General features: G+C 40.9%; 1 protein-coding gene across 5 annotated transcripts in view; it reads right to left on the bottom strand.

The window, feature by feature from the left end:
* Window positions 1-6,163: 6,163 nt before the first annotated feature.
* The window catches only part of MET (MET proto-oncogene, receptor tyrosine kinase), a 123,517-nt gene continuing 104,699 nt past the window's right edge, over window positions 6,164-24,981 (bottom strand). For all 5 annotated transcript variants that reach the window (XM_003261230.3, XM_003261229.3, XM_030826137.1 and 2 more), the window contains 4 exons: window positions 22,602-22,711; window positions 21,232-21,397; window positions 8,755-8,891; window positions 6,164-8,659 (listed from right to left, as the gene is read on the bottom strand). In XM_003261230.3, the coding sequence (XP_003261278.2) occupies window positions 8,422-8,659; window positions 8,755-8,891; window positions 21,232-21,397; window positions 22,602-22,711 (651 nt within the window). In that variant the 3' untranslated portion in view covers window positions 6,164-8,421. The remainder of the gene's footprint in view (window positions 8,660-8,754; window positions 8,892-21,231; window positions 21,398-22,601; window positions 22,712-24,981) is intronic.

Raw genomic sequence — 24,981 nt, 5'->3', positions numbered from 1 at the left:
GTTAATATTAGCTACTCATGGGGAATGAGGATGGAGGGGGAGAGAAAGTGGTCGGAGGATATTTCCTGTTCACTTTACGTCTTTTTGTCCAATTTAAAATTTTTTTTCTCAAAAATATATTTTATAATAAAAATAAACAAAACGAAACAACAAAGGATCTGTGCAGAGAACATCTAGGAATGGGCAGAGGTTTTTAAGCAGGAAAGTGAAGTGATCAGATATATAATTTTGGTAGCTGTTTTGGGGTTATAAGGAAGAGTCAATACGGAAAGGTAGAATCAAGAAGTCAGCTGTTAGAATACTCTTGAAATAAGGTGTTGAGTAATAAGTTCTAAGTGAAGTATGATTTTGAGACACTATTCTAAAGCCGACGTGGAAGATCCACTTCTTTTTTTGTTTTGTTTTGTTTTGAGACAAAGTCTCGCTCTGTCGCCCAAGCTGGAGTGCAGCGGTGCAATCTCGGCTCACTGCAACCTCTGCCTCCCAGGTTCAAGCGATTCTCATGCCTCAGCCTCCCGAGTAGCTGGGATTACAGGCACCTGCCACCATGCCCAGCCAATTTTGGTATTTTTAGTAGGAGACGGGGTTTCACCATGTTGGCCAGGCTAGTCTCAAACTCCTGACCTCAGGTGATCCACCCGCCTCGGCCTCCCAAAGTGCTGGGATTACAGACGTGAGCCACTGCGCCTCGCCAAGGATCCACATTTTCTTCAGATCAGAGTATTTCAAATAAAACGATTTGAAGCAAACATAATGTTAGATCTTTGATATGCCTGCACTAGAGGGAGTTGCATTTTTATTAACAGATTACTTCTCTGTCAATAAAACAATGCATAAGTAAACATATCCTTAGAGTAAAAGTACAAAAGAACAAAAGTAAAAGTACATACAGGTACATGAAAGAAAAAAATGATAAAGGATCTGTAATTTGTGAACAACAAACAAATTTAAAAAATTGAGTAAGAACAGCAAATGATCAAACGATGCATTTTTTTTTTCTTTTTTGCTTTAGCTTCTCCCCCGACCCCCCTTTGAATCAACCAGGCTCCATAATGGCAGCCCTGATTTTTTACTTTCTGTCACTATAAGCACTCGTTTACTAAACCAATAGCCGTTCATTAAACAAGACTAACTCCTGAGAGCATTACCTTAGACCATTAGCTTTTAGGCAGTCATTAATTCCTGTGACATGTCCTGGGATTAGATCATTATTGTTATCATTATTATTTTTCTCAATTCAATTTGTTTTCAAAAATGCATCTATGTTATTTTAACGCTAGATATTTCCTTTCTGAAATATGATTTTTAGTGACTTTGGGACAGTGATTTGCTGCTTCATCCAGGTGTTTCCATAGGCCCTTTCTCACAGCTTAACAAAAAATTAGAAACAATTTTGCAACAGTATCACACTAGGATACTTGAGTGTCTCTGTAATTTTTCTTTACTGAGACTTCTAAAATCATTTGAGGACCACGTGACTGACTTTAGACATGTGGCCTCTTGGGGGCAGGATTTCACAAAGCCTTTGAATTCAGTGTTTCTTGTTTACAAGAATTGTTGCCACTGATGAATATGGTGGTTGTTTAGTCACAGTTCTGCAGAAGGAAAGCCCCAGTTTGTCTATAATGGAAAGAGCAGATGTCACAGGAACAAAGTGGCCAACGTCAAAGTAAGGGCTTTGATTGGCAAAGAGCGGGCTGTCTATTACCACATCTCCACACTTAGGCTTAGAGACATAGAGAAGAAAACTCGTAAAAACAGCAGTGAAAATTAGAAACCATCAAGAAAGGTAAATGAAATATGGTGCTTAAAAATTCCAGGCTGCCCAATAAAAGTAGGAACTGACATTACAGATCCCCTGGACCATAAATGAAGAACACAAATGGTTTGGAGAAGCAGCGAAAAACAGTTCTGACATGTTTGGATGCCAAAGATTTTTAAAGTTGATCTCTTTTGGCCTGGTAAGATTTTATGCATTTTTGTCGTTCCAGCCAAGAGGTCTAAGGATTAGTGGATGTTTCTGCCAGCCTGGGACTCCTGTGGTGAAAAGAATGTACTCATGTGACAGTGAAAAATTGAATGCACAAAGACAAAGGGCTTCTCTTCAAGAAAGGAATAAGAATTAATTCTCATTGTAATTTGGGCCCAGTGCTTCAAAAATAACGTTAAATTAGTAGTTAATTTCAATCAGAGATTTCTGTTTATGCATCCCAAATATGGCCATTTTCATCTCAGAATTGCTTCTCTAAGAGTACCTAGTTTTCCACCAGGTGTGGTGGCTCACACCTGTAATCCCAGCACTTTGGAAGGCTGAGGTGGGTGATCACTTGAGGCCAGGAACTGGAGATCAGCCTGGCCAACATGGCGAAACCCCATCTCTACTGAAAATACAAAAATTAACTGGGTGTGGTGATGCATGCCTGTAATTCCAGCTACTTGGGATGTTGAGGCAGGAGAATCACTTGAACCCAGGAGGTGGAGGTTGCAGTGAGCCGAGATCGAACCACTGCACTCCAGCCTGGATGACAGAGAGAGACTCCATTTAAAAAAAAAAAAAAAAGTAACTAGTTTTCAGAATGCTTAACCAGGTAGGGTTTAACTACGCAGGAGAATTGGACTTGAGCCGTATTCTAAACTGGTCTACATGAGGAGCTAACTCCTTATTAAAATAATGATAGTAATAATAAAGGAGTAGGAGCTATTTGAATACTTGGATGCTAATTTATATAGGCTAATAATTATAAATATATTCGCTTATTTTAACCTACATGTTTTATTGATAAGAACAAAAACACATTCATCGGAATAGCTCGGGAACATCAGTGGAAGATAAAAGGGAGAAGACAGAAGTGCTTTCTGTTTCAAATGTTTGTTAAATATTTGCCTTGAAGCCAACATAGTACTAGTTGGATGACAAGATAGTAAGTCCTATTAATGATGGGCTTTTCATTACAGTAGATATGCTTTTGCAGTTTTCCTAGATTTCTGCCCTGGGGTCACATGGTAAGTCAATAGTAGTTATAAACCTCTCAGCATTGTGATCAATATCTTTGGCTGACGTAATCTAGATCTCTGGAATAATTTACAACAAAGGACAGTTTGGGCAAGCATCCATTTTATTACCTTCAATTCACCAACTGAAATATTTCATTGGTTTATGACTGAAGTTCTTTCCAATTCTTTGATAGATAAGGAATTGAGATAGTCCTGAAAGAACCCCTCAAATATGAAAAAGAAAAACAGCAATAAGCATTTCTTCCTTTGGGGCATAACGTCTGCATACCTCTCTGTGTCTTGAAACTGTCTGAAGTGCTACAACAGTGAGTCATGTGTGCCTGTGTAACTTGCTATGTGTGTCTAGTCATGTATTCCTTGTCTTCAAACACATAGCACATAACTAAAACAATACTTAGTACTTGGTTTACTTTTTCTTCAACCTGAATGATCATTAACCATCCATTAACATTTGAGCAAAAATAAGGAATAATAGTAACTTCTAGACACCAATACTGAAGACTGTGGCTCTTATTCTTGCAACTTCGTGCAACATGCCTGTCATTTAGACAGAATGTTCTCTTCCATGTCTGTTGTGTATTCCAAGTCTAAAGGCTAAAACAGAAAAAAGAAACCTGTCACAGGAGAAGTGATTAAAGTGATAGCGGGGAGTGTAGAGAAAGAAGTGAGGGAGTTCTCTTGCCAGTGCCACTGTCTTGCCACCTTTCTCCTCTCTCACCCTCACTGTCATATGCAGGATGAGGCAGAATCACAGCTGTTTCTACTGTATGTAAAGCAGGTGTGAGGTGAAGAATGGGGTAAGAAGTTGGCTGGGCATGGTGGCTCATGCCTGTAATCCCAGAACTTTGGGAGGCTGAGGCGGGCAGATCACCTGAGGTCAGGAGTTCAAGACCAGCCTGGCCAACATGGTGAAACCCCGTTTCTATTAAAAATGCAAAAATTAGCTGTTGTGGTGGCAGACACCTCTAATCCCAGCTACTCAGGAGGCTGAGGCAGGAGAATCGCTTGAACCCGGGAGGTGGAGGTTGCAGTGAGCAAAGATCATGCCACTGCACTCCAGCCTGGGCAACAGAGTGAGACTCTGTCTCAAAACAAAACAAAACAAACAACAACAACAAAAAACAAAACAAAACAAAACAACAAAAACAAAAAGAAAAGAATGGGGTAAGAATTTGGATTTAAACATCTGCAATGCCCCTCCAAGTCTCATTTCCCTTTAGCCAACTAAGGCTACCTATACGTGGGCTTTTATTGTCTAAGACTAAAGATAATAATGATATTATGATTATTCAGCAACTACAGTGTACCAGGTGCCTTTATAATACACTTTTTTTTAAAGTCCTCAAACAACTTTGTGGGGGTAACCATGATTAACATATTTGACAGATGAGAACACAGGTTTAGAGAAGTCCAATATGTTGCCCAATCTGAGTTAGGGCTTGGTCTGTTGCCCAGGAGCCTGAACTTTGTGTATGTTTAAACTGTGATATCTCTTTAAGACAACTCACAAATCTAAGAAATGAATAATTTTAATATTCATTAATTATGTAATTTTGTCTGTCTGTTTCATCAAATTCCTTGGGGTGAGAGGGACTGTTTATTTTTATATCCCCATTACCTAGCAGTGTCTGATATGTATAGGTGCTTGATAAATATTCGTTGAATTAAATAAAATACTAATCAATTTCTTTTATATAATGCTAACTGGTTTTCTGAACTAAATCAGGTAGATTAACAATGCCAGATGTCAGTATTCAAGCATTTGATGTATTTCTACACATTATGTATCCCTTCTCCCTATTTCTTTAAAGATGGAATCCACTGTGTAGGTCAGAGAGCAAAAATGTAATTGATGCTTATATCGTGAAGCGAAAACCCTGTGATAATTAACAATGCGTGGCACCAAGCCAAACTTCTTAAAGGTCTTTCTATTTCTCTTTCCCCAGAAAAGTCTGCATTCTCCATATCAGTGTTCTCCAAACATCATGGGAGCTACATAGGCAATAACTCTATCTATGGTGGTTTAAATTAGGCTGAGTGTGGTGGCTCACGCCTGTAATCCCAGCACATTGGGAGGCTGAGGCAGGTGGATCACTTGAGGCCAGCAGTTTGAGACCAGCCTGGCCAACATGGCGAGACCCCGTCTCTACTAAAAATACAAAAATCAGCTGGGCGTGATGGCACGTGCCTGTAATTCCAGCTACTCAGGAGGCTGAGGCAGGAGAATGGCTTGAACCCAGGAGGTGGAGGTTGCAGTGAGCCAAGATCATGCCACTGCACTCCAGCTGGGCGGGGTCAGAGTGGGACCCTGTCTCAAAAATAAATAAATAAATAAATAAATAAATAAAGTGATGGGGAATAAGAAAATGCTGTTTCGGTTCAGCAATTATTTGAGAATCTACTAAGTGCCGGATTCTAGAGGTGTAAAGATGACAGGTTCTTCTCCTTATGGGAGAGAGTTGGATTGAACTTCCTGTGGAAATGCATCTTTTGAGTGGGAGAGTTTGGCTGTAAGCGGGGGGTTGAATTATCTCCCAGTAAAGGATCAGTGTCTATTGTATTTTGTAGGCATTATTTTAAATTGGGTTCTTTTAAAATCAGATTACCCCCAAAGTATCACACAATTCTTAGATGGCTGAAATTATCACCTTTGAATTCCCTTACCATTACAAGAATATACATGGAGATAACCTGAAGGTAATTTCTCTGGTAACTGGGGGTAAAAGGGTGGGCACCTGTATAGATAAAGAGTAGTTTTGATGGGGCAAGAAGGCCTCTCTCTCCAACCCATACCTAGGTATCCGTGTGCCAACGGTGTGGCTGCTGCTCCATTTTTGTGTCTTCTAGTCGAAGGACACACCTTGCTGGAGAATAGCACCATGCTAAAACAGGAACCAGATGCTCTAGCAGTTGAAAGATCATCAGAAAAATCCAGGTAATCAGCAACTTAGACCAAACCCTTGGAAAGACAGAGACTTCCTGAGATTCGGGGATGCATGCTGTTTTACTGCTTCCTCAGCATTCACTTGACTAAGGCTCTCCTATATGGATGAGCTCTATGCAGCCAGGTGAAATCAATCTTAGGCTTCCTCTATCATTATGCAAATGTAGGTAATCAAGCATGACTGGCAATAACCAACTATCAGTATACAAGATGTTGCATCACTTTATTTTAATTGCATGATTTATCAGAACAACTATTAACATACAAAGTACCATTCAGTTCAGCTGCAGGTATAGGCAGTGACAAGTATCTAATTCTTAGAAGAATCACTTACTCCCACAATCTGTCCAGACACATTAATCTAAGGACAAGTTTATGAATAGCAAATGTGATTTTCACATTGCAGTGTTCTCAAGAATGTATATACAAGTGTGAGGTCCTGTTGCTGGGATGTTTCCCCGAGTTCTTTCTATTGATGCATTCATGCTCTTGACCCCGGTAGAGATAGTTCTTTCTTTCCACAGAGCAGATTTTCTTTTGTCATCCACCACTTACAGTACTCTGTGAATTAGTGTTACTTGTTACATTTATGAAACAGCAATATTTGGATTGCAATAGCTCTTCAGTACAATTCCTTGTGTCTTCTGGTAAGTCTCTGCACTATCAGAGAGCTTTTAGTTATAATCATTTTCCTGCAACAACAGCCAAACTCAACTATTGAGTTTCAGTGTGACACACCCTCTTTGTAGCTTGCTGGGTTAACCCTTGGCTTCAAGTCCTGGTGATGTAATGAGGGTGGGGTGTATTGGCAATCAGTACATTTCCTTATCGCAATTTACAGTCATTGAAAATCATGCTGTCATTAATCCCAGTCTGACATACCTTTTCTAAAATGTTCACAGTGCAGTGTTTTTGTGGCCTAACAAAATTTTTCTCATATCATTAAAAATAAACATTTTTATAAAAAATATAACACTTTGAATGTTTACATCGACAAAACCAGTTAGAGTAACCTACACCACATGCACTATACAGTAGTAAGCACAAAATTCCACAGAATGAAACATCACAAAGTCCTGCTCAGGGTGGCTATTCCATCCAGGTGAAATAGCCGGGATTTTCAATTGCCTTTTTCATTTGTTTCTAAAGTATGTTTTGCTTAACACAAAACACACCCTAATGCAAAATAAAACTCCCCAAAAGTTTTGTTTCCAATTGCTTGTGAGGTGGGAAGCTGCCACTGAGACAGAGGCTAATCTTTTCAATCCATCCACCCTTTCTTTGCTCTACCTATGAGCTTTGATTGGAACCAATGAACCTTTTAGTAAAATGTATCCTGCTTTACAAACATGCTGAGTTACCTTTAAAAATATTTATCAACAAATTACTTGTCTTATTTTGAGTTTTCATTTAAAAAAATACACACAAAACATCTACATGTTCACATTCATTAGATCAGAGTAGCATCATTCTCAGTGGGTTTTTATATGACAACTAAATATTTCATGATGACTAAATTATTTCATACAAATCTTCTTCATGTCATCTATGTACATTACATCCTGTTCATTTATAAACACATTTTGTGTGATGCTATTTTGAAACTTTGACTGTATTGCCTATAAATATTCTTCCAACCAAAGGAATGTCTATACAAAAATTTATAAGGGCTGGGCGCAGTGGCTCATGCCTGTAATCCTAGCACTTTGGGAGGCTGAGGTGGGTGGATTTCTTGAGTCCAGGAGTTTGAAACCAGCCTTGGCAACATGGCAAAACTCCGTCTCTACAAAAAATACAAAAATTAGCCAGGAATGGTGGTGTGCGCCTGTAGTCCCAGCTATTCGGGAGGCTTGAGCCTGGGAGGTGGAGGTTGCAGTGAGCTATGATCACGCCACTGCACTCCAGCCCTGGCGACAGAGTGAGACCCTGTCTCAAAAAACAAACAAGAATTTAAAAGGGAATGTTTACCTAATGGGTGAATGACACCATCAGTAATGAAAAATGTTATTGACCATACAACACACAAAAGTGTTTTGAAACAGTAGAATTCTAAATGAGTGGCCTGTTCTGGGGCTGCCGCTCTTGTCCTGAACATTACTATCTCTTCTGAGTTTTCTGTGATCAAGAAGCCCTCAAAATTCCCTGCTTCAGTTTCCCATATGAAATCAAGTGGCACCTGATTTTTAAAAAATTCAAACCAGAATTCAAGTTTTGGACTCCAATATGACAGGAGTGTTGTCACGGCTGCAGGCCATTGGTCCGTGGCCTGTGGGACCAAGCCTCTGGTTCTGATGCTCTGTCAGATAAGAAATTCCTTAGAATCCAGGAATTTAAATAACAATACAAGTCCTGTAATAGTGCAATTTTGGCAAGAGCAAAGAATATCGATGGTCTTTTAAAGGTCAGGCAGTGAAAAAACCATTGGACAAAGTGTGGACTGTTGCTTTGACATAGTACTAGCACTATGATGTCTCCCAGAAGGAGGCTGGTCGTGTGTCCACCTCATTATCAGCGTTATCTTCTGATGACAACAGAGAAGGATATGGAGCAACACATTTTACATTCACATAAGTAGCGTTCACATGGACATAGTGCTCCCCAATGAAAGTAGAGAAGATCGCTGATATCCGGGACACCAGTTCAGAAAAGGATGGGCGCATTTCGGCTTTAGGGTGCCAGCATTTTAGCATTACTTCATATCTGTTCCAAAAAGAAAGACATGCTGTAAGAGACCCTTTGAAGGCAGGCATTTCTGTAAAAGTAAAGAACGTAAGAGGTACAGAAAGACTACTTACAAGGGGTCTGGGCAGTATTCGGGTTGTAGGAGTCTTCTCCCTTGCAACAAGTAAACAGTTATATCAAAGGTGTTCACATCAGGATAAGGTGGGGCTCCTCTTGTCATCAGCTCCCAGAGGAGCACGCCAAAGGACCACTAGTAAAACAAGAAACAGGACAGTCCAGGTGAGAGATGTGACCATACAAATATAAAAGGAAATCAGTAGGTCTTGGTAACTAAACTTGGCTTTGCATACTCAATGCGGTTTCTGGTTTGGGCAACAATTTTTTTAAAGGCAATTATTAAGCTATGCATTTCATGACTTGTTTAAACAGGTAAGGTTTAGATTGTAAGTAAATGTAAAGTTTTCTAAAAGAATATCTGGAGTATACATGATGATGAAGATTCCATCTGTAGTTAGTAGAATACCTCTTCCAAATTCTCTCCCGCTGTGTCAAAGCACTAACATGTTTCTATCCTTTTCTTTTCCAATAGCTTCACTAAAATTTTACATTACTTGTAAAAGAAGAAGAAAGCCTCCCAAAATTTAAATTTGTGTGGTTTCAAACTGAACATAAATACCCTTTAAGAAATGTAACCACATTGAAAGGTTAATATTAAATGGGAAGATCTAAATCAGCATAAGTAAAAATACATATTAAAAATCAGAAATAATAAAACTGCAAGGCAACATGTCTCTATTGAAAATTAATTTCAATAAAACTGTCACATGAAGATGTTAAAGTACTAGATTCTTATAAAATAGCCATATCAGTACTATATAGGAAGATCACAGGGACACGGAGAGGTTAAGTGACCTGCTAAAAATTCCCCAATACATCTGAGTCCACACTGGGATAGACATTTAAGAGTTCCTGACCCTTAGGTCTTGTTTGGTCTACTGAACTTCAATAAACATGCAATTTCTTGATTTAAAACACTGTGCTCAGGATAGACCAGGTCATACATATTATCTCCCCCTGGACATGTGCCCATGCAAGAATGACACGAGGAAAATCAGCATGGGCCGAGGCCGCCCCTGTGGACAGGACCCAGGGGGGCAGTTCTTGCCCAGCAACACTTCCAGGCCACTCTAAGAGTAGGAAGCATAAGGAGCAAGAAATGAAGGAAGCTTGGAGCAGAAGAAAAATCCACACCAGACAGCTGGAGTAGGAAGACATAAAACTGAGAGGCAAGTGTAGCTTGTAGTACCCAGCAAGGAGAATAAAGCCTGCCTTTGAACACTGCAGCTGAAAGAAAGAAATGAGGTAGATGCTGTAATTGCTGATACAAATTACCATTAATGACTTCTTTGCCCAAGTGCGAGAACCCTTGACGGCTGCTGACTGCCTTGATGCCAACAGAAAACTCAAACCCCTTGCCAGGAGGGAGCTACAGAACTTTGCTGTCTAATTCAGCTTTGCAAAATAGAAGTTTTCAAAGTCCAAAAATCTTAACAATCAATAGTCACTTCTGACAACATCATCGTGTTAACTTTCAAGCCCCAGAATATGCATTAATATTTAAAATCAATTTAACAAGTATCAATTGACCCTTGATCACATACGAGTAGGTTACTGTTCAAGTTACTAGATAGGTCCCAGGGCTGAATGAACAGGGTTAAGAGAATTGTGCAGATAACTGTCACACAGGACAATAAGATAACAGCTGTAATATAGAGCAGTAATATCAAAGAGATACAAAGGTTGCCAAAAGTCAAAGAGATAATAGTAGGGTACTGAGAAAGGCTGCAGGAAGAGAGTGACAGTAAGGTGGGTCTTGAGGAACAGGGAGACTTTGTTTTATAGGTGCAGGTAATATGAGGGCAGAGACAGAGTTTTGGGTGGAGCGGGTGGGGCCAGGAGTAACAGTACACATGTGTTCTTTCTTTCTTTTCTTTTCTTTCTCTTTCTTTCTCTCTCTCTCTTTCTTTCTTTCTTTCTCTTTCTTTCTTTTCTTTCTTTCTCTTTCTTTCTTTCTCTTTCTTTCTTTCCTTCATTCCTTCTTTTTCTTTTCCTTCCTTCCTTCTTTCTTTCTCTCTCTCTCTTTCTTTCTTTCTCTCTCTTTCTCTCTTTCTTTCTTTCTCTCTTTCTTTCTCTCTTTCTTTCTCTCTTTCTCTCCTTCCTTCCTTCCTTCCTTCCTTCTTTCTTTCTTTCTTTTTTGAGATGGAGTTTCGCTCTTTCGCCCAGGCTGGAGTGAAGCAGCGCAATCTTGGAGCACTGCAACCTCTTCCTCCCAGGTTCAAGTGATTCTCCTGCCTCAGCCTCCTGAGTAGCTGGGATTATAGGCACCTGCCACCATGTCTGGCTAATTTTTGTATATTTAGTAGAGACGGGGTCGTCCCTAACTCCTGACCTCAGGTGATCCACCCTCCTCGGCCTCCCAAAGTGCTAGGATTACAGGCATGAGCCACCGCGCCTGGCTGCATATGTGTTCTTATTAAACCATAAGTATAATAGTTCACGTTGCTTGACATGTTGGAGTAGGGGAAGAGATTAGGGACCCATAAGATTGAAATGGGTCTGTGCTGTGGAGGTTTTTAAATGTTGAAAGTGGGTTAGACAGGGCGGGACAAGGTGGTTCACATCTGTAATCCCAGCACTTTAGGAGGCTGAGGTGGGCAGATCACTTGAGGTCAGGAGTTCGGGACCAGCCTGGCCAACATGGTGAAACCCTGTCTCTACTAAAAATACAAAAATTAGCCAGGCATGGTGGTGTGCACCTGTAATCCCAGCTACTTGGGAGGCTGAAGCAGGACAATCGCTTGAACCTGGGAGGTGGAAGTTGCAGTGAGCTGAGATCGCACCCCTGCACTCCAGCTTGGGCGACAGAGCGAGACTCTGTCTCAAAAAAAAAAAAAAAAAAAAAGTGCGTTAGACTGAAATCAATGGGACAAGGCTGAGTTGTGCTCAGGGAGATGGCATCTGTAAGCGCCATGCTTAGAACAGAAAGGAGAAGCTGATTCACAATATGGAGGCCAGTTAGGAGGTTTCTGAATAAGAATAGGTGAGGGACACTACTGCATACCTACAACATGGAAGCCTATGAGGCTTTATTCTGGAATTAGGGTGGTGAAAGAGTGTATTTGTCATATAATGATTCATGCATAGGCATTATATCCTTTACAAAACATCTTATTTAATCCTTATAATGGATTGTACTTGGTTACAACCCTGTAATGTAATTGGTTTTATTTTAGGATGAGGAAGCCAAAGTTCTGTGATCAGGTCTCCCTATCTGACAGTCTAGGCTACATATAGATTTGTCTGGAGACAAAGTCTCATAAAAGGTGGATGGAGTTGGGTAATTTTCCAAGGAATGAAAGGACATGGGCAATAACTGGGTATCAGAAGATAGCTGGAGGACTCATGGGACAGGGGTAAGAGGAAGAAGGTTTCCAGGAAGAGCATTGTATTATCTGCACTCCACACTCCCCTGAACGCATTGTGGGGCTGACAGCAGGGTGAGGGGAGGGACAGTGAAAGAGGAGGTGATGCTGATTAGGATGATGACCAAGAAGAGAGAAGCTGGGGTGTGTGTGTGTGCGTGTGTGTGTGTGTGTGTGTGTCGGTTGGGGGTGGGGCGGGGGTGAGGGGAGGGAGGTGTACAATTCATGTGCATTAGGAAACAAGTCAGTTTTAGTTTCAAGCCATGAGAGCGCTATCATCCATGCTTACTGTATGGCATTGGTCAAGCCATTTTGAACATCTGAGCACCAGCAATAAGGTCATCTGGAGAATATCTGGCCTAACTTTACTGAAGGTGATGATCAAAGAAATGATTAAATGTGAAAGATGGTTGTAAGCTATGAAAAGTGATAGAGAGTGTTGCTGCTGAGGTAAGTAAGCAAGGAATGATGATAGGCAAATCTGACCATTCAAGAGTAGATGCATGGAGATACAACATCGACACCAGGATTGATAAAAGAATAAAAAAAGAATAAATTGATAAAGTTTTATTAATTGATAAACTGATAAAATTTTCAACAAAATCAAACACTTTTGCTTTTTGAAGGATACCATTAAATAAACAAAAAGGTAATCCACAGACTAGAAAAATGCATTTGTGGGCCAGGCGTGGTGGCTCATGCCTGTAATCCCAGCACTTTGGGAGGCCAAGGCAGGCGGATCACTTGAAGTCAGGATCCTGGCCAACATGGTGAAACCCTGTCCCTACTAAAAATACAAAAATTAGCTGGGCATGGTGGCTTATGCCCGCAATCCCAGCTACTGGCGAGGCTGAGGTACAAGAATCACTTGAACCCAAGAAGCAGAGGTAGCAGTGAGCCAAGATTGCACCACTGCACTCCAGGCTGGGTGACAGAGTGAGACTTCATCCCAGAAGAAAAAAGAAATGCATTTGCAAAAGTGTATCGCATAAGATATGCTTGTATCCAGAATATACAGAGAACTCAAACAATTCAATAATAAGAAACAAAAACAAGCCAATAAAATAACCCCTAACTAAATTAAGTATTAATAAATACATAGGCAAAAGATTTGAGTAGACACTTTACTAAAGGTGATATAAGGATGGCAAATAAGCTCATGAAAAGAGGCTCGACATCACTAGCTATTAGGGAAATAAACATTAAAAAGAAAATGAGACACCACTACAACCAATTAGAATGACTAACAATCAGAAAACTGACAACGTCAAGTGCGGGAGAGGATGCTGAACAACTGGAACTCTTATGGATCGCTGGTGGGGACATAAAATGATACAGCCATTTTGAAAAATATTTGGCAGTTTCTCATAAAGTTGAATGTACACTTCCCTTACAACCCAGTTAGTTACTCTTACACCTAGATATTCGCCCAAGAGAAATAAAAATTACGTTCACAGAAAAACCTTCAAGCAAATGTCATAGCCATTACAATTATGTATAAGTAATTGCCTGAAACTGGAAAGAACTCAAATGTTCTTTATTATTATTATTTTTGAGACGGGTCTCACTCTGTCATCCAGGCTGGAGTGCAGTGGCATGATCTCAGCTCACTGCAACCTAAGCCATCCAGGGTTCAAGCGACTGTCCCGCCGCAGCCTCCTGAATAGTTGGGATTACAGGCATGTGCCACCACTCCTGGCTAATTTTTTGTATTTTTAGTGGAGTTGGGGTTTTACCATGTTGGCTAGGCTGGTCTCGAACTCCTAACATCAAGTGATCTGCCCTCCTTGGCCTCCCAACGTGCTGGGATTACAGGCATGAGCCAACTCTCCTGGCCCCAAATGTTCTTTAGCTGGTGAATGGATAAATAAAATGTGGCACATCTGTACGATGGAATACTACCCAAAAACAAAAAGGGATGAACTAGTCTGCTGTGGAAAACAGTAGAGAGGTCCCCAAAAAATTGAAAATAAAATTACCATATGATCCAGCAATCCTATCTCTGTGTGTATATATAAAAGAATTGAAAAAAAGGATCTCAAAGAGAATTTTTACATCCATGGCCACTGCAGCACTATTCACAATAGCCAAGAGGTATAAGAAACCTAAATGTCCATTGACAGATGAACGGATAAAGAAAATGTGGCATATATATACAATGGAATATTATTCTGCCTGTAAAAAGAAGGAAATCTTGTCATATACTACAACATGGATGAAGATTGAGACTATTTTGCTAAATGAAATAAGTTGGTTCTAAAAAGACAAATACTGCATAATTCCACTTATATGAGATATCTGAAGTAGTCAAACTCTTAGACAATGTAGAACCGTGCTTGCCAGGGCCTGGGGGAGAGAGAGGAGAATTGTTGTTTAATGGATATAGAGTTTCAGTTTTTCTAAGATGAAAAAGTTCTAGAGATCTATTGCACAACAATGTTCGTATAGTTAACGATACTGTACTGTGTATTTAAAAATGGTTCTATGCAGCCATTAAAAGGAACAAGATCATGTCTTTTGCAGGGACATGGATGAAGCTGGAAGCTGTTATCCTTAGCAAACTAATGCAGGAACAGAAAACCAAACACCGCAAGTTCTCACTAAGTGGGAGCTGAACAATGAGAGCACATGAACACAGGGAGGGGAACAACACACAATGGGGCCTATCAAGGGAGGGGAGGAGCATCAGGAAAAACAGCTAATGCATGCCGAGCTTAATACCCAGGTGATGGGTTGATAGGTGCAGCAAACCACCATGGCACATGTTTACCTATGTAACAAATCTGCACATCTTGTGCATGTACCCTGGAACTTAACATAAAATAAAAATGGTTCAGATGGTAAATTTTATGTATTTTTTTGACACAATAAGAAAGGAATGAATTACTGATACATTACTACTACTGATACAACAACATGGATGGCTCTCAAATGTAATATGCGAAGTAAAAGGAGACAGACTCATAAGACTACTGACTGCATGATTCCATTTATATGACATTTTAGAAAAAGTAAAACTCTAGAGACAGAAAATAAATCTGATTTTCTGATTTCCAGGTCCTGGGGATAGGGTAGAAGTTGACTACAAAGGAGCATAAGGAAATTTTCTGAGATGATAGAACTGTTCTATGTCCTGATTGTTGGGGTGGTGGTTACACAACTGCATGCATTTGTCAAACACTGAAAAGAATGAGGAGTGGGTAAATTACACAATGGTGATGCCATTAATCAAAGCCAGGAGGTGAGAAATTGAGGGTTTGGCAGGAAAGAATTTTATTTTGGATGTGGTAAATTTGTGACACTGATGATGACATCCAGGTAGAGAGAATCAAAGGTGGTTATTGATGGGAATGGTTCCAACTGTTGGTGGAGGATGACCCCTAAAGACAAAGATCCTGGGAGACAGCCACATCTGAGAGAAGGAAGACAGAAGGAAGAGAAGCCATTGAGGATAAAGAAAACAACCTAGAAACAGGAGGAAAACTGGAAGTTTCAGTGTCGCAGAAACCAAAGGAAGAGGAAATTTCAAGAAAAATGAGGGTTACAATAATTGTAAACGCTTCAGAAAGATGAGGCAGATAAGGGCTGAGAACAAGGAAGTCAATACACAGTTTAATGGAAGAACTTGTATTAAGTGTGGAACAATGTATAATACAATTACAACACCCATTGCAAAAGGGTTCAGAGGAGGGTGTGAGTGATTTCCAGTGTAGTGACACTCCAATTTTGTTTGAATGGACTTAAAGAGTATTCAGACTTTAGCCAACCTCCATTTGGACATTTTCTAGAAAGAAAACCCGATCTACAAGCAGGCAAGATTTTGGTCGTAGGTTTCAACATACACACAGCTCATTACATGCTTTTGGAAATGTTCCATGTCAACATTCAAGATTGTGCTGTCCTGGAAGTAAAACACTGTGCAAATTTATCCATGCAATCAGTAACCATTTCCCAAAGCAGCATTAAGTACAGATTATTCAGGTTCAGCCTTTATGTAGCACAAAATAGTGGCTTTCGATGAGAGTGAGAAAGAAATAGCACCATCCTATCTGCAGAAACCTACGTACATTTCCAGTCAAGTATCTGAGTGACTGTGGCTATGGGGGTAGCCTTGGCCTTTGCGCTGTCTGTGTGTGTTTGTTGGGGAGGTGGTGGTATTGCTGTGTGTATGTGGCTGCCAAGAAGCTTAGAATCCCAACACTTGCCCTAAACATCCAAAATTTCATCAGGCTGTTTTTTATAAATCAGCTTTGTTGAGGTACAATTTACAGATCATAAAACTCACCAATTTTAAGTGATCGGTGAAGTTTAGTAAATTAAAGTGATTAAATGATGTTTAGTAAATTTACATAGACGTGCAGCTATCATATCATCACAGTCCAGTTTTAGATCATCTCAACATTCCAGAAAATTCCCTCATGCCCATTTGTGGTTTATCCTCACTCCTTCTCTCAGCCCCAGGAAACCACTGATTTGTTTTCTGACTCCATAGTTCTGCCTCTTTCTAGAAATTTCATATAAATGGGACCATTCAACATGTAATTTTTTTATTTGCCTTTTTTTCACTTTACATAATGTTTCTGAGGTTTATCATGCTATAGTAGGCATCAGTAATTCCTTTATGTTGATGAATGGTTTAGTCCACTGTATGGACACACCACATTTTGTTTATCCACTCACCTGTTGATGGACATTAAGATTGCTTCTGGTTTTTGGCTATTACGAAGAAAACTACGTGATCGTTCATGTACAAATCTTCAGGTGAGCATATGTTTCATTTCACGTGCTCATTAGCTAGCTATTCATACGTCCCTTTGGTAAAATGTCTATTCAAATCTTCTGCTTACTTAAAAAAATTGAATAATTTTGCCTTCGCTATGGTTTGAATGTGTCCCCCAAAGTTCGTGTGTTGGACACTTAATCCCTTCCCAATGCAACAGTGCTCAGAGGAGGGACCTTTAAGAGGTAATTAGGTCATGAGGCTCTACTCTCATGAGTGGATTAATGTCATTATCTTGGGAGTTAGTTCATTATTGTGGAAGGGGGTTTGTTATAACAGAGAGTCTGGTCACCTCTTGCTCTCTCTTGCACTCTCTCACACCCATGTGATGCCTTCCACCATGTTATGACACAGCAAGAAGACCTTCAGCAGATGTGGCCCCTTGATCTTGGACTTCCTGGCCTCCAGAACTGTGGGCCAAATACATTTCTGTTCATTACAAATCCCCCAATTTGTGGTATTGTGTTATAGCAGCACAAAACAGACTAAGACAGTCTTATTACTGAGTTGTAAGAGTTGGCTCTGGCTTCTTAATGGCAGACTAACACTCAAGTCTGAATGAACAGTATGTTCTTGGAGGATGGGTTAATTCTCCTTATCTTTTGCCTTCACCTGCCACTGTCACTAACATGTCCCCAGTCTCCCTCTCTAGCACCCACTTCTTTCACCTCTTTCAGAATCTTTCAGGATCAAAATCCCAGGCATTAAGCTCTACACGGCACCATCACTTTCTCTTACCAATCTCATGCATGCTGAAGTCCTGGTCCTCCACCATGACCTATGACCTACTTACTCATTGAAAACAAACTCCCAATCACCTCAACTTATTCTCTAATAGTTCCCCTACCTCCTCACAGGAACTGAAACTCAGCTTTCACTTGAAGTCACAATTTCTTTGAAACTCTTGCCAATAGGGGCCACACCTCTCCGTTTTGCTGATTCACAGAGAGGTCTTATTGCTTCCCATGCCACACACTCAGATCTCTGACCCATCATCTCTCAAAAGCTACCAACCCTTTCTCTTCAAGTGCATGTTCCCTGTGAACATTATTTTCTGACTACTTTGTTTGCACATTTTCCTTTTTTAGTTGTTAATCTCAAGGACTGAAACATCAAATGTTTCTCTATCTCCAGGCATCACAGTCCTCTGTCTTACAACATGTGAATAGAATAAGTGTACTCTCCATTCCGTTCAACACCTGTGCTTCTCAGCACATTCTAGACCTCCAAACCACTCAAGCTACTCAGCTTCCAAGACCCTTCCGGTGTACTGAGTAGCAGTGGACTCTGTAGAGCACCCAATTTCTCCTTGAAACTTTCTCTTCCTCTGACTTTCATAGTGGTCTCTGCTTCTGGGTCCCTTACCTCACTGTTTTTCTCTTTCATTTTATATATGTAGGATCTATTGAATAATTGCTTTTGGACTCTCAAAAGCATATTCCCAGCCTTGACCCCTGCTATGGACTGAATTGTGTTCCCCGGAAATTCATATGTTGAAGCTCTAAGCCCCACTGTGACAGTGTTTAACGATGGGGCCATTTAGAGGTAATTCAGTTTAGACAAGGTCATGAGGGTGGGCCTTCATGCTGGGATTAGTGCCCTTCTAAGAAGAGATACTGGAGAACTGACTCTCATTCTTTTAGTCATGTGAGGACACAGCAAGAAGGTGGCCATCTACAGGCCAGGAAGAGAGCCCTCAACAGAGCCCAACCATGCTGGCACCCTGATCTTGGACTTCGAGCTTTCAGAATGGTTAGAAATAAATTTTTATTGTTTAAGCCAACCAGTCTGTGGTCTATTGTATGACAGCCCAGGCTGAATAATACATTTTTTACAAGTTGCAGATTCACATTTTGAATTGCCTGATGGACTTCTCTGCCTGAACATTCTACTCCCAAGGCAAACTCAGTGTGTTTAAGGCTCAACTTGTTATTTTTCTTCTGAGTCCAGCTTTTGCTTCTGTGCTTCACATATGTGTTATTGCACCAGCATATACCTTTGCTCATCTTTGACTTTTTATCAATTCCTTGGTAAATACTTTTGATTCAATCTCTGACATGCTCCTCCTTTCATCTCTTCCTTTCCATTCTCATTGTGTCTGTATTATTTCAAGTTCCACCTCTCACTTCATCTTCCTGCTTCTACTCCTTTCAAGTTGTCTTAGAGAATGATTGATATGGTTTGGATTTGTGTCCCCATTCAAATCTCATGTTGAATTATAATCCCCAGTGTGGGAGCTGAGGCCTGGTGGGAGGCGACTGCATCATGGAAGTAGATTTCTCCCTTTGGTGCTGTTCTCGTGATAGAGTTCTAAGGAGATCTGGTTGTTTAAAAGTGTGTGGCACCTCTCCCCTTGGTGAAAGCTTGTCCCCACCTTGGTCCTGTTCTTGCCATGTAAGATGCCTGCTCCTGCTTTGCCTTCTGCCATGGGTAAAAAGCTCCCTGAGACCTCCCCTTAGTGCTGGGGCATTGCCAGGTGGGGCTGTGAGAAGAGGGCCACCATCCTCCAGACCCCAGAATGGTAGATCCACTGACAGTTTGCACCGTGTGCCTGGAAAAGCTGCAGGCACTCAATGCCAGCTGATGAAAGCAGCCATGGGGCTGAGCCCTGCAGAGCCACATGAGCAGAGCTGCCCAAGGCCTTGGGAGCCCATCCCTTGCATCAGTGTGCCCTGGATATGAGACATGGAGTCAAAAAAATTATTTCGGAGCTTTAAGATTTAATAACTGCCTTAAGATTTAATAACTGCCTTGCTGGGTTTCCGACTTGCATAGGGCCTCGGACTTGCATAGGGCCTGGAGCCAATTTTGGCCAATTTCTTCCGTTTGGAATGGGAGCATTCACCCAATGCCTGTACCCGCATTGTATCTTGTAAGCAACTAACTTGTTTTTGATTTTACAGGCTCATAGGCAGAAGGGACTTGCCTTGTCTCAGATGAGACTTTGGACTTGGACTTTTTAGCTGACGCTGCAATGAGTTAAGACTTTGGGGGACTGTTGGGAAGGCATGATTGTGTTTTGAAATGTGAGAAGGACGTGAGATTTGGGAGGAACCAGGGCGGAATGATATGGTTTGACTCTGTGTTCCCACCCAACTCTCACGTTAAATTGTAATCCCCAATGCTGAGGGAGGGGCGTGGCTGGAGGTGATTGGATCATGGGGGCAGATTTCTTCCTTTGGTGCTGTTCTTGTGATAGAGTTCTCAGGAGATCTGGTTGTTTAAAAGTGCGTGGCACTTCCCACAGCCCCGTTGGTCCTGCTCCTGCCATGTAAAATGCCTGCTCCTATTTTGCCTTCTGCTATGGGTAAAAGCTCCCTGAGGCCTCCCCAGCTATGCTTCCTGTAGAGTCTGCAGAACTGTGAGCCAATTAAATCTGTTTTTATAAGTTACCCAGGCTCAGTATTTCTTTATAGCAGTGCGAGAACGGACTAATACAATGATGAAAGATTGCAGTCTAATCTGATTACATTTTTGTTTCCACATTACCAGAGAATAAACTCCATACTCTCTAGTTCGGTTTTCAAGGAACTCTATGACCTAGTATAAGTATATTTTTCTCCGTTTATTCTCATAACTTCCCTCTGTGTGTTCTGTTCTTGACAAATAATCAACTAAGTACTGTTTCCTTATAACTTTACAGGTGCTTATACTTTCCTGCTTTTCTGCCACACCTGGATCGGTATTTCCATTGCCCAGCTGCCCAAGTCCAAACCTGCTATCTTTTAACCCAATTCAAATGCCACTTCTCCTTAGGGTGGAAGGGGAATGTGGTGAATCTGGCTGCCCAGGTGAGTATTTCTCCCAGCCTCAGCACTCAGGTGCATGCCTTTTGAGGGCTTGTTCTGTGCAAGAAGGATGGCCTTTGCAGATAAGGGAAGGTACTTTACTAGCTACGCCCACGGATCATGCCCTCACTGCTAGACTGCCTCAGTTACAGCTTCCAGATTTCTTGATGTGGAATTCTTGCTCACCTGGGGCTATGAGAATCAGGGCTCATTCCAGGCCACCTGTGTCACAGTCATTGTTGACCATCTCATCTCTTCCCTTCTGAGCCAAAGTTCTTGGCCGACAGGGTTCATGCCTAGTTCAGCTCTGGGCTTCCTAAGGAGCTGCTATGTTGCACCATTCAACAAATATTTTTGAATAAATGAGTGAATTTATGAAAATATACAATGTGTACATATCAGACAAGTCCATTTTTACATATGAAGAAAACTGGAATTGGTGGTGTTGAATTTTTTTTTAAATTAAGTAGTGATAAAACTTCAAAAAAAGTTGGATATGAAAGTAAAAGAGGAGAAACTCAGAGATAACCAATACATTACCACATCTGACTTGGTGGTAAACTTTTGAGTTTGCAGACTTTCCAAAGCCATCCACTTCACTGGCAGCTTTGCACCTGTTTTGTTGTGTACACTATAGTATTCTTTATCATACATGTCTCTGGCAAGACCAAAATCAGCAACCTTGACTGTGAATTTTTCATCCAGCCTACAGAAAGGACAAAAATTATTACCCATGGCTGAAATAGAATAATTTACAATGATGCTGAATATCTACAGATTAAACAAGTGGCTTCAGTATTTGAAATCCATAAATTCTGAAGGAAATATTTCATTTGGCCTCTATTGACTAACGCTAAATTACAATAGAATTCTTGAATAAAAATGCTTGACATTGACATTGCCAATTCAACAGGCTGAGGAAAGAGATCATGAATTGTATGGCGTAAGAAAGTCCTTTTTGCTTTAATGTAGATCTGCAGTAGTAAGGCTGTCTCCCCTGTGGGTTTACTTTGGTTGCTAAATGAAGTATGCTAATTGACTACCCAAGCAATCACGAATCTTCACTTGTCAACTGATTAGTGATACTCAGTTTTATGGGAGAGCATGACAGGGGACTGATACTTTACTTTTTCATTCTTAAATGAGCTAGGTTAGCATACAAAACTCATGTATCCCACCACTGAGGTAATAGAGAACTAGGATACACAGCAAAGCATCTAAGAAAAACAGCGAAGTTCAACAAAAATCAATTTCTGCTATCTGGGGCTATGCATCCTCTGTTTAAGCTGGCTTTTATGTTGTTACATTGACCAAAACCAAGGTAGGAAATTAATAGCACAGCTCTTTCATTCACACATACCATAAGTCATGAATCAGTGCTATGCAAGGAAAAACATGAACTCAATTACAAACTGTTGACTGTTGTATTATATAGCCAGGCAGCCAGACACAAATAAAGTTCTTTGTATATTCATTGCCAATACCATTTTTGGTAGGGCTTCAGCAGGCTGGCTTCAAATCCACTCTTGGGAAGTTGCAATATGTTGGTATTTGTGTTCCCAGCCCTCTCCTTTTCACTGTCAAATGCTGAAGATCAAATTCTCCCTCCCCAACACTAATGCAGTGTGAAACCACAACATTGAGAACTACTGGAGGGAAGGACTGAGAAAAGCAAAAGTACATAACAGCTGTTTAAGACCCCCTATGGAGAATCCTTTTAAATTCTCTGTTGGATAAAGTCTGAGAGTCCCACCCACATCCCCAGGGCTTACACATCAATTTAAGATTGTAACAGAAATAAAGGGCTTTTGCATAAGAAGAGAAAACAGCCTAACTAGCATTGAACAGTGGGAAACAGATTCCTCCTTGTCACTTAATTTGGACTGTGGCACAGAGATTTTAATACTTACATACAGTTTCTTGCAGCCAAGTCTCTGTGGACAAACTTTTTGCTCGCAAGATATTTCATGCCTTTGGCTACTTGAAGACCAAAGCCAATAAGATCTTTTACAGTTGGATTCTGCAATCAAAGAGAGTTAGAAAAGCATAAACTAAGCATCTACTGTTCTAATTTTGACCTTAGAATTCTGAAATGTTTATTTATAAAAAATTATCTTGTCTCAAAAATTAGTTTGATCTTAATGGCTCAAGCCTGTAATCCCAGAACTTTGAGAGGCCAAGGCGAGAGGATGGCTTGAGGCCCGGAGTTTGAGATCAGCCTGGGCAACACAGTGAGATCCTGTCTTTACTCCCATCCACTGACCACAAAAAAGTTAGCCTGGTGTAGTGGTGTGCACCTGTAGTCCCGGCTGCTTAGGAGTCTGAGGAAGGAGGATTGCTTGAGCCCAGGAGTTGGATACTGCAGTGCACTGTGACTGTGCCACTGCACTCCAGCCTGGGTGACAGAGACTTTGTCTCCAAAAACAAGAAACAAAACAACAACAACAAAAAATGTGCCCCATTGTCAGATCAACCATTTGTTAAGTATTTATTGTACGCAAAACACCAGGCTAATTGTTTTCATAAATTATAGCTACTTCTACGCTTCTGTCAGGCAGGTGTTACAGGCTCCATTTTCCAGATGGGAAAATGGAGGTGTTTTAAAATGTAGTTTTGTTATTTTCCGGGTATGATGAGGCCAACAGAATAGGAGACAACTGCCATCGAAAAGTTAGTTTGCTACTCACAGTTTGCAAGAGGAGGGGGCACACCCTGTCATGCAGGGTCACATGGGGGAAACCCCGGGGTCTGGAGGCAGAGAGAGTGAGGGGAAAAACATGAGCAAGAGCCTTCATTGCAGTTTCCCTGGGAAGAAACTGGTAAGGCAGGGTAAGCAGGTTTGGAGCTGGCCAATCTGGAGTATTTCAGCAGGCTCCGAGGATAGTTCTAGTTGTCTGGAACTGGGCCCTGGGGTGATTAGGGCAGGTGGACAGTGGCCCAAAGTGTAAGAGCCTGATAAAGGAGGAGGTTAGATAAGGGCTCTGGATTGGTTGGTTTGCACATGACAGGTATGCTTTGAAGGCAAGATGTTTACTATTTGTAGGAATTAGCTAGCCTTGGGAGGGACAGTTCCTCCAGGGTCAGTAAGGCCCAAGATGTTAGAACATCAGAAGCAGAGTGAATAGAGGAGGCTCAGAAAGAAATCACCCCAAACCACTCAGCTGTCAAGTCTGGTGATGTCACTGGCTGGCAATCAGGAACGGGGGAGTTTGGTAGTGCAAGATGTAGTCAGTGAGGACCCTGCAAAACTGGGACCTTGCAAAAGGAGACCCAGTAGGGACCCTGTTAAGTATTAAATAAATACTTAACAAAAGGGCTGTAGCCCCCCTCAGTGCACACAGCATAGAGAAAGGCCAGTTCCTGGTTTTAGGTTTCTCTTTAAGACACATCTGGGTTTGTGGTTGCTCTCAGTATCAGCTCCTTGGATTAAAAAAGGCCATGGCAGTGTTCTGTTCTGGATAACAGGAAATCTCTATCATGCTTTAATCCTGGGGTAACAGTACCCTAGAGAAGGTAGCACCTCCAGCCACATTAATCCATCAGGGTAATAATAAAAGTTGAAGTGGGAAAGTGGGGTCTGTCAGGGCAGCTGTGTGCTTTGTAAGGTCAATTCGCCTTATCTGCAAAAGTTCACTGCCAGGGAATGTTTTATTCTTTTGGCTGAGTAATATCTCATTACTCTCCTAGAGCTTATTTTCTCTGATAATTTGACCCCATATTTATAAAGTTGCTTTTGATCAACTTCATTACCTCCCACAGAGACCTGGAGAGCAGGAACCCCGACGGAGCCTGAGGCCATCTATGAATTCAGGTCTTGAGATTCTTATTCCCACCCTCCCTGGTCCTGGCTTGGTGACTTTTAGGTCCTGGCATAAATGTCAAGAAAAAAATCTACCACTTGCAAGAGCCTAAGAACCTTTTTTTGTAACCCTTAGCTGATTCATTCAACAATTATTTACTGAGATTCTATGTGCTAAACACTGTTTTAGGTGTTGGAGCCACAGCAGTGAACAAAATACACAAAAATCCTACCCTCATGAGCTTCCATTCTAATGGGATGAGGGTGTGTGTACATATATATGCATACATATACATTTATATAGCTATTGTTTATTTATTATCTACTACAGTGCTATTCAATAGAAATATAAAGCAAGACACACATGTAATATAAAATTTTCTAGTAGCCATACTCAAAAGTAAAAAGAAACAGGTGAAATTAGTTTTCACAATATATTTTTCAACCCCCAAAATCCAAAATATTTCAGCATGTAATCAATATAAACAACT

Source organism: Nomascus leucogenys, chromosome 13, assembly GCF_006542625.1.
Source record: "Nomascus leucogenys isolate Asia chromosome 13, Asia_NLE_v1, whole genome shotgun sequence".
In the NCBI taxonomy this organism is placed as follows: domain Eukaryota; kingdom Metazoa; phylum Chordata; class Mammalia; order Primates; family Hylobatidae; genus Nomascus; species Nomascus leucogenys.
This window is presented reverse-complemented; position numbering and strand designations above follow the sequence as displayed.